Raw genomic sequence first — 13,645 nt, 5'->3', positions numbered from 1 at the left:
GGATATACATGAAGATACAATAATTGAATCAAGGAATGCAAGTTTCTTCGAAGATGTCTTTCCTCGTAAAGACAAAAGTGATGTAAGTTCAACAAACGAACTTACGATACTACAAATGATGATGAAAATGAAGAAGAACTCAAACGCAGTAAAAGGGATAGGAAGTCTACGTCCTTCGGTTCAGAATTTATAATGTATATGATCAAAAATGAACAAAAAACATTCAGTGAAGCAATGTCAACACCAGAGGCTCCTTTTTGGAAAGAAGCTATCAATAGTGAAATTGAATCGATAATGCAAAATCATACTTGGGAGTTGGTTGATCTCCTACCTGGAAATAAACCTCTAGGTTGCAAGTGGATTTTCAAGAAAAAGTTAAAATCGGATGGATCTATTGATAAATACAAAGCTCGTTTGGTAGCAAAAGGATATAGACAAAAGGAAGGTCTTGATTTCTTTGATACTTACTCACTAGTAACGAGGATTACTTCAATAAGAATCCTTATTGCAATTGCTGCGATACATAATCTCGAAATTCATCAAATGGATGTTAAAACAACTTTTCTAAATGGTGAGTTGGAAGAAGAAATATACATGGAGCAACCTGAAGAATTTGTCGCTCATGGACAAGAGAAAAAGGTTTGCAAACTCGTTAAATCTTTATATGGACTAAAACAGGCGCCAAAGCAGTGGCACCAAAAGTTTGACAAAACAATGCCGTCAAATGGTTTTAAAATTAACGAGTGTGATAAATGTGTGTATAATAAGAGTACACCGACAGCATATGTCTTAATATGTTTATATGTGGATGATATGCTAATTCTGGGTAGCAATCATGATATCATTGTCTCCACTAAGAAAATTCTAACAAAACATTTTGACATGAAGGACATGGGTGTAGCAGATGTAATTCTTGGAATTAAAATTTCTAAAACGCCAGATGGCCTCGTTCTTTCACAATCTCATTATATTGAGTCTGTGCTAAAGAGATTTGGAGTCTTTGATGAAAGTCCAGTCAAAACTCCAGTAGACACGAGTCTACACTTAGCAAAAAAAGAAGTGAACCTGTACATCAATTACGATATTCTCAGGTTATTGGAAGTCTGATGTATTTAATGAACTGCACATGTCCTGACATTGAGTTCGCAGTTAATAAATTGAGTAGGTTCACATGTAATCCAAGCAATGATCACTGGAAAGCATTGAATAGGGTACTTCCATACTTAAAACATACCTTAAATTTTGGATTACATTATATGAGATATCTAGCAGTATTAGAAGGATATTGTAATGCAAATTGGATATATGATATGAAAGATTCTAAATCCATAAGTGGTTATATATTTACACTTGGTGGTGCGGCAGTGTCTTGAAAATCCTCAAAGCAAACTTGCATAGCTCGATCAACAATGGAATCGGAGTTTATTGCATTAGATAAAGCTGGAGAAGAAGCAGAATGACTTCGTAACTTCTTAGAGGATATCCCGTGTTGGCCTAAGCCGGTGCCTGCAATTAATATTCACTGTGACAATCAGTCTGCTATTGCAAGGGCACAAAATTGCATGTATAATGGTAAGTCTAGACATATACGTTGTAGACACAATACCATAAAGTAGTTGATCTCAAATGGTATTATCTCCATTGATTATATGAAATCAAAGGAGAATCTCACGGATCCGCTTACAAGAGGTCTACCAAGAGATCAAGTATATTATCTATCAAAGGGAATGGGTTTAAAGCCGAACATGCATGAGTCTTAATGATGGTAACCCAACCTTGTTGACTGGAGATCCCAAGATCTTGGTTCAATGGGACAACTAAGTTATTAAGACTCAGTTAAGCACTTAACCATCCCTTTATAGAAAGTGCTGTCTACAGAAAGTAAAAGGCTAAGTTGTAACTTTTAATGATTCCTATAGCTTGGATAAACCAAGTGGGGTATAGTAGAATACTCTTAATAGGAGATCACCTATATAAGTGTGAAATGGGGCCACTCCCATGAGAATTTGGGGCTTAAAATTCTCTAAAGCACTTATGAATCCCAAGAATTGTTCAGGGCCAAAATGAACACAACTATGAGAACCTAAGAATAGAATAGAAAGGTTATTGTGTGGATACTATTGCCTTGGTTTATACCAACGGCTGAACAGTTCAAGACATCAGTTCACTGATTAGCCAAGTAAGCTCGATAGTATTCCACTAAGGCAGGTTCAAAGCCAAAAGCTACCTCTCCTGATGTAATAAGTCTTTCGCTTGTACTCTCTGTTCGTGTCTGCATTGCATAGTCATGATAATTTTCATTCATGTGGGGGATTGTTGGAAGTGGTGGGTCAATTGGGTCAATTTTGACCACAATTTTAAGTGGGACCCGATGTTCGATGTATCGAAATTAATGTTCAATTAAATTTTACGTTCCGAGCAGATGAGTGTAAAATATTTAATTGTGAAAAACCACTTCAATATGAATGAGAAATTATGGTTGAAAGTTGGACAATAAATAAGAGGAATAAATGGGAAAGAATTGAAAAAATATTCCAATCCCACATAGGTTGCAAACACAACCTTGAACCACTTAATAAATTTCAAGTTTGGATATGGGTTTGTGCCCCAAGGGGTACCAATAGTCTTTGAAATGGGGGAGTCTTAGACAATGTCTAGACTAATCCAAAGGCCACACGCGCGCGCTGTCGCCGCTGTCGGTCCGACCAGCTGATCGGGGCGTGGGTGTGGGTGTGGGTGTGGGCTTGTGTTAATATTAATTTAAAAAAAAATTATTTTTTATTTTTTTTTAAATTCAATTAATTCCCTCCCTTTGATAGTTTATTAACTGACCCATCAGTTTGCTAAAACTGTGCATTAAGTGGGCGTGAGTGGTGGATGGAAACTGCTCAACCGTCAACTATTTCCTCTATTTGAATGGTCCTCAGGTTTTCAATTTAAACAACACACAGAAACATCACGAAATTTTTTTCTGCATGCATACTCTTCTTTTCTACAATAGTTTACAGAGAGTACTTCTGTTCTGGTTCGTTGCCTTGCAGTCGAAGTGCTGCTTCTGCAAGTATCTGATCGTTGTATCTTGGGAGAGGCTTTACCACATACCGTAAGCACCGTGTGACGGGGTAAAAAACGTCTTAAGGACAGAGAGCCTAGTTCTCGCCTCGATCATCCTCATTCCGAATTCTGGACTTCTTTATGCTTTTGTTTTTATTCTATGCAATTAATTTTCTGGAAATAATATTCTGTTTTTACTGTTTTGCAATAGTTCATCTAGTTTAGCAAGTCATTTATGGAAAATATGTTCTGTACAACAAAAATCCAACAGAACAAGATAAAGACGTGGCCGGAGCCATTGCCGCAAGATAGTTTCTTTAGTTTTAACAGCAAAGAAAATGGGGGTTCCTTTAGGTTTCAATAACTTGACAAAGCCATGCGGTCATGGTTTTGGTGGCGCAGTGAGGGGGTTTTTGCGGGGAGGAGGAGAAATCATTGTTGGAGACTGCTGATAATGGAAGCAATTTGGATATGTCAACTGAGACCTGACGGCCATTGGATTAGAGCCCAAATGTAGTCAAGGCTCAGGCCCCGTCACGGCTTCAAAATGAGGAGTCATCTTCTGGAGCTGCTGGTATATTTCTCTATGGTTTCTGACACAGTGAAATCTTGTTGATATATCATAATTTTATTTTGTATTGAGTCTCATATAAAAAACTTCATATCTATTTAGTTTCCTTCATGATGAGCAACCTTGAACACTATGTTTTTAGTCTGTCTTCAACTGGCTCTCATTGAAGTAGTATCACAAGCATCTAATCTTTGTTCCATTAGGGATGACCTTGGGCGACTCTTAGCTCCTGTAAAAATATTGGTTTTCGAAGAACGATAAAATAAAAATCAACAAGATCACTTTGTTGGGCGGCAAATCAGACGGTTGAGGGGGTCACCTTTTTTGTGCAAAAATTGAACGGATTTGAATAGAATTAGTTTAAGAGGAATTTGAACATTGTATTTTTATTTTTTTATTTTTTTGGTGGAGGTGAAGGAAGGAGAGAGATAAAGAAAGATAATTTTTAAATATTTATTTGGAATTCATTTGAACTATTTAAAGTATTTTGAGATTATGATTGCTTAGTTCTTTATTTTTCTTTTCTTTTTGTTTTATTTAAATATGAGAGTATATTCATCATTTTACAGATTTTTTTTATTAAGAAATTGGATGAAAATTGATGGAAATGATGCTTTGCGCAATTAAATGTGTAATTAAAGGTGAAAATATCAAAAAAGTTGGTAGAGATGTTATACGCTAATTATTCTATTATTAATCAATTTCTCTTCAGTTATAGACGAAATAATAGAATATAATCCACTTATGAATGGGGGAATTAAAAAGTAATTCAACACATATTTTGACCTCTAAATAAGATTTTTTTATTAATAATAATTCAAGTTATTATTGATTTTGTTCATTTTTATGATCGTAAGATGAAATTCACGAATAAGAGTTACATTCATAAAATTGGCAAGAATATGTGAGTAAATTTGAGGCATTGAAGTGAAAGTTGTTGATTAGGTTATACATACATGTTTATCAAACTACCTAGCATGCATAATTTTCAAACGAGAATGGAAAGAGTACCTAAACATCAATTCACTGGGTTAAAATTTCTCATAATCTGAGTTGACAACGTACAAGAGTGATCCATCTCTTTGAATTATCAACTCTCAGTAGTCTATGTTGTTTTTCAATTTACATCTAGAAATAATTCCTTGAACTCCAAAAGTCTTTTAGATATGCATATCGAGTTATTTCTAAGGCTTGAAAAAGCTCAAAATGTAGTTATAAATTTTATTCAGTGAAAATACTTAAAATTATATTACATTTTTGGTTCATCTGCTTAGGATAATTATATTCGTACCATAATTTTTTGTTATTTTGACTATGTTTTAATTGTAATAAAGGTCCTTCATTTTTGTTCATTTTTACACTTATATCCCAATTTTTTCAGTAAATTATTACACTTAAACTTTAATTAATCTACTCATTTTGTCTCTAATGAAACCTTTTATTTAATTATTTTTTAAAGTGCTTTGAAATGATGAAAAAACATTTTTGTTAATTTTATTCTCTAATTTGTAGTTTATTTTATTTATTTAAAAATACAAGAGACAAAAAAGTTTGTTTACGCTATCTAATAGATTGTTTATATCGAAACTGTCATGAAAGACACTAATTAATAGAATATTGAAAATAAAAATATGAACAAAATTGAAAAATATAAGAGTAAATATTAATAAAGCTTGCGATTTTTTTTTTTTTCTTTTTTTTTGGGGGGGGGGGGGGGGGGTGGAATAAGCCCGTATTTGATAATAATTTTTCCAAAATTTCTTTTTCTTCCCCCCTTATACTCATTCTCAATAACATATCCATAATAAAGTATTCCACATAAACCCAAAATTTTTATTACTTTTTAATTACACGTTCCTCGAAAATTTACTTTTCAAAAATTCATTTTTTTTACAAAAATTCTGTCAAACAGGGGCTAATTTTTGTAATTATTATTATTTATTTTAGAATATATGGTTAAAAAATTGGAAAAAATTTGTTATTTAAAAAGTATGTAATTAAAAATAAGTTTGTAGAAAGATATATTCAAACCACAGAGGAGCTAAGAACTTCATTACAGTGAAAATATATTACAAATAGTGGTGATAATAATCTTTAAAAGAAAATTAAAATTTTTTACTGTACAAAAAAAAATGCTTCCGACAGTGCACGCTAAATCCTCGAAAAGTGTACTCTTTCATAATTTCGTTGTCTTCTCCTATCCTTTTCTCTCGGCCCCAACCCTTATGGCTTACATTTCCCCCCAACAAAATTAAAATCAAATTGCAGCAACTTCGGCAGCAATATAATTCCCATTGTTAAACAGCTCTTCTTGGTTTTCTTCAAGTCTTCACGGACGTACATTTACTTCAACACACAGTAAGCAAGGTTTATCAAACCAAGATTTGCCAAGTTCTGTTAGATCTTTCATTTTTACCCAGTTAATTGTTAAGAATTTTATGTAAAGATTTGTATATGAGTTTTATAGATTGTGGGAGAGAATAAGAAAAGCCGTCTTGACTGCATTGGGATGTGTGAAAAGTAGTCCATTTACTTTTTCTCTTTTTCTTGGTTTGTTGAGTAGAGTTGGTCTATCTACGGTATTAAATTTTCTGCTCTTTTTGTCAATTTGTTAAATGACAGCAACTTTTGAAAATTTGAAAATAGTGAGGGAGAGGGTTAGTAGAATTCGTCTTAGTTTCAATATTTTAAGTTTGAAAAAAAAAAAAAAAGGACTTGGTCATGATTGACATTGTATGTGGACCATGAAAGGTTTTTAAAAGTTAGAAATTTGTTGTATTTGAGCGTCATTTTTGTATATATCATTGCTTGGTACATATTGATCTGAATGAAAAATTACACGTATTTGAAAAATATTGTATTTTTTTGAATGTTTCTTACGCGACTTGGCTATGGAGGGCCGGAGACTGTCTATTTGTTTTCCCTTTGTTAATTCTATTTTTAATGTTATAAGTAGTGTAGTCCAATGACCATTTATGCAAATATTCAATTCTTCAAATGTTTATGATGTAAGTTTTGTGTTTGAAGAAGTCTCTTGTTGTCTATCTGGTATGAACTTCTCCTTTAGGGTGTTGGATTTCTAGGGAATTTTACGAAAAAATGCTGAAACTTAACCCTCCTGGGCTTCCTTTACTTTCTTTGAAGGTTGGGTTCTTTCAGGAAATGTTAGATTACAATATTAACCTTCATTCCTGTTCTCGATTGTAGGTATTTTTTTTGTGTTTTGATTTTTAAAAACTACACATCTGTGTTTTGGTGGGAAAAGGATTGTAATTTTGACATCAACCTCAAAAGCAGCTCTTTATTGGCTTTTTCTGAAAGCAGAGAAAATGAGTGTCTTTACTGGAAAAAAAATGGTTTTGATCCATCAGAATATGCCTTTCTCTATGAAGTTTCAGGTTATGTTGACAAGTATATAACTTGCTGGTGCAAATTTTGGTAGAATGGCTTCAAAATCATACAGAGCTTCAGAAACACAACCTGGGAGGGGTTCAATTCTTCCAGGTGTGACCTTCGCAAGGAGAACATCTTCAGGTCGTTATGTCAATTTGTCGAGGGATAGCCTTGATAGTGAGATTAGTGGTATCGAATTCTCAAACTACACGGTGCAAATACCACCAACACCGGATAATCAGCCCATGGATCCTTCAATGTCCCAGAGGGTAGAAGAGCAGTATGTATCAAGTTCTTTGTTTACTGGTGGGTATAACAGTGTCACCCGGGCCCACTTGATGGACAAGGTTATCGAGTCTGAAACCAGCCATCCGCAGATGGCTGGTGCAAAAGGGTCTTTATGTGCAGTCCCTGGTTGTGATGGAAAAGTCATGAGTGATGAGAGGGGTGAAGATATTCTCCCTTGTGAATGTGATTTTAAGATATGTAGGGATTGTTATGTTGATGCTGTGAGAACTGGTGATGGGATCTGTCCAGGTTGTAAAGAGCCTTTTAAGAATACGGATTTGGCTGCAAATGATGTGGAGCCTGGTCAGCCTTTGCCTCTTCCATCAAATGTTGGGATGTCAAAGATGGAGAGGAGGTTGTCATTGATGAAATCAACCAACCGGTCAACACTAATAAGGAGTCAATCGGGGCTGAAGAGGAGCCAAACAGGGGTGGATTTTGATCATAACAGATGGTTGTTTGAGACCAAGGGAACGTATGGGTATGGCAATGCTATATGGCCAAATGATGGAGGGTTAGCAAATGAGGAATCTAGTGAGCCTCCTGAACTTCTCAACAAGCCATGGAGGCCACTCACTCGCAAATTGAAGATATCAGCTGCGATACTCAGTCCATATAGGTAAATTCATATTTATTACTGTTCTCATTACTTTTTCCTATGATTCTTTCTTTTATGTTTCTACTTTGTTTGAAATCCCAGAAATTATATTGGTCACACTTTTCCGTGAACATTCTTGTACCTAGATTGGCCAGTAACAACATCGTCAAGCGACTCTTTAAAAGCGAGATGCTCATTATTCTAAAGAGCCTAACCTTTGGATTATATCTAAGAGACTCTTTAATTAAACTTTATAAAAATAGAGGAGAGTCAAACTCAATCTCTATTTGTATTTTATCAAAATTGCATTTAAATGGAAGTTTCAATTCTCCGCTATTTCTATTTATAAATATTATATTGAAACATTTTAGCTATTGACATTTAAAAATTATATTATAATTGAAAAATGAAGGAAAAACAATAAATGATTGTTGGAATAAGTAAAGTAAAGAGAAAAATATAAAAAGTTTGTTGGAGTGTATTTTACTCTTTAAATTTAAAGATACTCTCTATCATGATCAAGATGCTTTAAAAAATGAAGAATCTCTTTTTCTGTTTGTTTCCCGTTCTAGCTTTTCTATAGGCTTACTAGGTTGCATGGATTTAGCATGTATAACGAAGTAAATGCCATTAAGCAGTAATTATGTTAAGGAAAATAATGATTTTGAAAAAAAGATGTAGAATTAGGAAGGTTAGTGATGTCTTTTTTGCTAATGTCTAGAAAGTCTACCAACCATCTTAATCTTTGGAACCTACAGCTTGTTTGATAAAACCTTTTTAACTTTTCAACTGGTTAAACTTCAATTTTAATTGCATATTTAATTACACTCCCAAAATTTTTCAACTTTTCAATCACATATTTCTTCAACTTTTTTCAAAATTTACTAAAACTTTTATAAAAGCTTTGTCAAACAACCCCTTGATTTTTGGATTTCATAAAGTGCTTGTTTAGTAGGGATTTTGTTAATTGATTTTTTGACCGTTAGAGATAAAGTGGGTCCCACATATGAGAGAAGAATTCAAAAATGACTGCTGCAACAGTGAAATAACGATCAAAAATTTGATTTTAATTGACTTTTAATCCCTACCAAACATGCTCAAAGCTTCCTATGATATGGCTCGTGTAGCATTCCTGGCCCTTATGCCACACTTTATATGGTCCTTTTATAAATAGTTGAAAAAAATTACTTGCAATGATTAAAAATAAAAAAATTTAGAAATGGTTGAAGATACATTCTTAATAGTTGAGGGAATGCGTGAATTGTGATTTGTTTCGAAGGCAGAGCTGCATGAATTGTGATTTGTTTCGAAGGCAGAGCTGCGGTTATTGTGTTTTGATTGAAAGAAGATTTTGAGACTATTTTATGGGCGTAAGTAATTACTTTGGCTATTAATGACTTCACCCAAAATTACATTACAAAAATATATGGGCCTACTTTCAAAATCAGAAGAAATATAAAAATTGTGCCTTATTTTTGGGGGCCTTAGGCAGCTGCCTATATTGCCTAATCCGAGGGCTGCCCCTGGTAGCATTATTAATGAACTGATGTTTGCCCCCTTTTGATATGTATGACATGAAAATGTATACTGATGCCATGCTCTGTGTAATCTGTTGCTGATCATTTTGTGTGCATAATTGATGAGGCTTAAATCGGACATACTATTCGGAAAGCTTTCTTTTGTTTATATGAAACTAGCATTTTGTTTAAATGTCCTAGTATTGGTTGAATAAAGTAATTAACCCCTATGAGTTTGTAACTAGTTGCACTCTTTAAGGGTAAAATAACAACAGTGGCTGTTGTTTTTAAGGTTGATGAAAGCTGCTGGCATCCATTTATATTTTTCCCAGCAAATGTTACATTTTTCAGTCTTTCAATATTAATTTTTCCTCTGCTTCTAAGCTACGATTGAACTATCTTCTTGAATACATTTTAAATTACATTTTTTGTCTCATAAATATTTATCTTTCAGACTCTTAATCTTAGTCCGTATGGCCGTTCTCGGACTATTTCTTGAATGGAGGATTAGCAACCCCAATGAGGATGCAAGATGGCTATGGTTGATGTCAGTTATCTGTGAGATTTGGTTTGCATTCTCTTGGCTGCTTGACCAACTTCCGAAGTTGTGCCCTGTTAATCGTGCAACCGATCTTAATGTGTTGAAAGAAAAGTTTGAAACACCCAGTCCCGCAAATCCAACCGGGAAATCTGATTTTCCAGGAGTAGATATATTTGTTTCTACAGCTGATCCTGAAAAAGAACCACCACTTGTTACTGCAAACACTATTCTTTCTATTCTTGCTGCTGATTACCCAGTTGATAAGCTTTCTTGTTATGTTTCTGATGATGGAGGTGCTCTTCTGACATTTGAGGCCATGGCAGAAGCTGCAAGTTTTGCAAACTTGTGGGTACCATTCTGTCGAAAACATGAGATTGAACCAAGAAACCCAGAATCTTACTTCAGCCTGAAAAAGGATCCCTTTAAGAATAAGGTGCGCCCAGACTTTGTCAAGGATCGTAGAAGGGTTAAACGTGAATATGATGAGTTCAAGGTTCGGATCAATGGGCTTCCTGACTCAATTCGTCGTCGTTCTGACGCCTATAATGCACGTGAAGAAATAAAGGCCATAAAGCTTCAGAGAGAGACTGCTGGGGATGAACCAATGGAATCGGTGAAAGTCTGTAAAGCCACATGGATGGCTGATGGAACCCACTGGCCTGGCACTTGGGTTGTTTCTGCTCCTGAGCACTCTAGGGGTGACCATGCAGGAATCATTCAGGTATGTTCTTGAAACAAAGAACTGACATGGATTTTCTCTTGCTTTTGGCACAGTCAGTTGTCCACTGGCCACTGGTCTTTAATGATTAACTATTAGCTCTGAATTTAGTAACTTAACCTGGATCTTTTTTGCCCTTGTGATAGAAAATGTACCTCTTCTCTTACTAGGTTGTGCTTATCGCTTCGGTTAGTATTTAGAGGAGTTTAGCCTTTGACAGCCATTGATTCATGCTTTCTGGTTATCTCCTGCTGTTTTGGACGACTGAAGTGCTTTCTCCTACCATTGATTCAGTATTCAAGTCCTTGGACTCTCCTCTAGTCATTTAATGTCTCTGGTTGTAAATTCAACTTACAGTATATAACAATGCACCATTTATCACTGGCACGTACTGTGCCTATCATTTGGTTTCAGCTTCAATTTGTACGTTTTAGTACAATCTATGTTGTGCCAATTCTTGTGCTTGCTTATTAGACAATTAGAATCAAATTATTCTATGAATGGAGTGGTTGCAGAACACTTGATTAGGACAACCTTTAGTGCCATTATCTGCAGTTCGGCATCTTTCCAAGTTTTAACCAAGGCCATCTAAAAAAATTTCTTGGAAAGGCTCATTATATGCTAATCATATAAATATGTATAAATGATGCTTTATGGTGCAACTTTGGCCCCATAGATTGGTCATGGGCCAGTTTGAAAGCACATTATCTCTTTTGTTGTATCTTTGAAAGTGCAAACAAATAATATGCCATTGAGTGTTCAATTAGCTGACCAGAAATCTTGCTCTGCAGGTAATGTTAAAACCTCCAAGTGATGAACCTCTACAGGGAACAACTGTTGACAGTAGTCCACTTGATTTTGCCGAAGTTGATATTCGGCTTCCTATGCTTGTCTATGTTTCTCGTGAAAAACGCCCTGGGTATGATCACAATAAGAAGGCTGGGGCAATGAATGCACTGGTTCGAGCCTCAGCCATCATGTCCAATGGCCCTTTCATACTTAACCTCGATTGTGATCACTACATTTACAACTCCGAGGCAATAAGAGAAGGCATGTGTTTTATGATGGACCGAGGTGGGGACCGCATTTGTTATGTCCAGTTTCCTCAGAGATTCGAGGGAATAGATCCATCCGACCGCTATGCAAATCACAACACTGTTTTCTTTGATGTCAATATGCGGGCTCTAGATGGGCTTCAGGGTCCAGTTTATGTGGGCACCGGGTGCCTTTTTCGCCGGACGGCTCTTTATGGTTTTGATCCGCCACGGTCTAAAGATTACCACTCAGGTTGCTGCAGCTGTTGCTTTCCTCGTCCACAGAAAGGCGTTTCCATTTCTTCTGCACCTGATGAGCATAGAGCACTTAGAATGGGAGATTCTGATGACGAGGAAATGAATCCTTCTGTCTATTCTAAAAGATTTGGGAACTCGAATTTCCTTATTGATTCTATTCCAGTGGCAGAATTCCAAGGCAGACCACTAGCAGATCACCCTGCAGTGAAGAATGGAAGACCTCCCGGTGCTCTAACCATACCTAGGGAACTCCTCGACGCATCTACTGTTGCTGAAGCAATTAGCGTCATCTCATGTTGGTACGAAGATAAAACTGAGTGGGGCAATCGGGTTGGGTGGATTTACGGATCCGTGACGGAAGATGTGGTAACTGGTTATAGAATGCACAATCGTGGTTGGAGATCTATATATTGTGTCACTAAAAGGGATGCTTTCCGTGGCACTGCACCAATTAATCTAACTGACAGGCTTCACCAGGTCCTTCGATGGGCCACTGGTTCTGTGGAGATCTTCTTCTCACGTAATAATGCGTTACTGGCGAGTCCCAAGATGAAGCTTCTGCAGAGAATTGCCTACCTTAACGTGGGTATCTATCCTTTCACTTCCGTGTTTCTCATTGTTTACTGCTTCCTCCCTGCGCTGTCGCTCTTTTCTGGTCAATTTATTGTCCAGACTCTGAATGTGGCGTTCCTCACCTACCTCCTGGTCATCACTTTGACCCTTTGCATGTTGGCCGTGCTCGAGATCAAATGGTCGGGCATTGAGTTGGAAGAGTGGTGGCGAAACGAGCAATTCTGGTTGATTGGAGGCACGAGTGCTCATCTTGCTGCTGTACTCCAAGGGCTACTGAAGGTGATTGCCGGGATAGAGATCTCATTTACCTTGACATCAAAATCTGCCGGTGATGATAATGATGATGAATATGCCGATCTCTACATCTTAAAATGGTCCTCCTTGATGATACCGCCAATTACTATCATGATGACTAACTTGATCGCGATAGCAGTTGGTTTTAGCCGGACAATATATAGTGCCATTCCTCAGTGGAGCCGTTTGCTCGGAGGGGTATTCTTTAGCTTCTGGGTGTTGGCACATCTATATCCCTTTGCAAAAGGACTTATGGGAAGACGAGGAAGGACACCAACAATTGTATTTGTTTGGTCTGGACTTATTGCCATTACTATTTCCCTTCTTTGGGTTGCGATCAACCCACCGGCCGGCAATAATGAAATCGGAGGATCCTTCCAGTTTCCATGACATGGCTCAACTGGTACCCTTCTTGTTTACTTGGCTACCTTGCAACTTGAGCATAGAGAATTGATTTTCCAATTCTTTTCTGTTTGTCTCCGTTAAATCTTCTTAGGGAAAGATACATTTGTTGTAATTCAGAAACTTGGGGAGTAGAAATAGTTAATTATTCGTTCTTTCCTTTCTTTGAGTATACGTCAAGAGCTTTGATCTCCAATATTTTGTTAAAGAGAAATTTAGAGAAACACAAGTCTTTGTTAAAAGATGGCATATATATTTTCATGATGATTAAATGATCTTTCATTTCTTCCATGTGGAATTGGAATAAGTTCGACAGCGAATCACGAAATCTTGGTGATCTTCTCTATCTAATGAAGTCAAGATAGGAGGGCAATTATCTTGGGATGGACTTTCCACCAAGTTCA

General features: G+C 36.2%; 1 protein-coding gene across 8 annotated transcripts; it reads left to right on the top strand.

The window, feature by feature from the left end:
• The first annotated feature begins 5,806 nt into the window (after positions 1-5,806).
• On the top strand, positions 5,807-13,465 carry LOC111382923 (cellulose synthase-like protein D2). Of its 8 annotated transcripts, none has more exons than XM_023006961.1 (4): positions 5,807-5,983; positions 7,024-7,925; positions 9,876-10,683; positions 11,472-13,465. In XM_023006961.1, exons 2-4 carry the CDS (start codon positions 7,069-7,071, stop codon positions 13,227-13,229), a joined length of 3,423 nt encoding a protein of 1,140 aa, XP_022862729.1. In that variant the 5' UTR covers positions 5,807-5,983; positions 7,024-7,068; the 3' UTR covers positions 13,230-13,465. The 8 variants fall into 8 exon arrangements, with proteins under 8 accessions (XP_022862729.1, XP_022862725.1, XP_022862724.1 ...); XM_023006957.1 differs by having other exon boundaries at positions 7,018-7,925; XM_023006956.1 differs by having other exon boundaries at positions 5,807-5,992.
• The last annotated feature ends 180 nt before the right edge of the window (positions 13,466-13,645 follow it).

The sequence above is a fragment of the Olea europaea genome, unplaced genomic scaffold (genome assembly GCF_002742605.1).
Source record: "Olea europaea var. sylvestris unplaced genomic scaffold, O_europaea_v1 scaffold2586, whole genome shotgun sequence".
In the NCBI taxonomy this organism is placed as follows: Eukaryota; Viridiplantae; Streptophyta; class Magnoliopsida; order Lamiales; family Oleaceae; genus Olea; species Olea europaea.
The sequence above is the reverse complement of the archived record's forward strand: the minus strand, read 5'-3'. Positions and strand labels throughout refer to the sequence as shown.

Bases quoted from the DNA above. Each gene is read 5' to 3' on its own strand.
- LOC111382923 (XM_023006961.1), top strand. From the start codon at position 7,069: ATGGCTTCAAAATCATACAGAGCTTCAGAAACACAACCTGGGAGGGGT. The intron at 7,926-9,875 runs GTAAATTCATAT...TTTATCTTTCAG, and splicing joins GCGATACTCAGTCCATATAG to ACTCTTAATCTTAGTCCGTA. The intron at 10,684-11,471 runs GTATGTTCTTGA...CTTGCTCTGCAG, and splicing joins ACCATGCAGGAATCATTCAG to GTAATGTTAAAACCTCCAAG.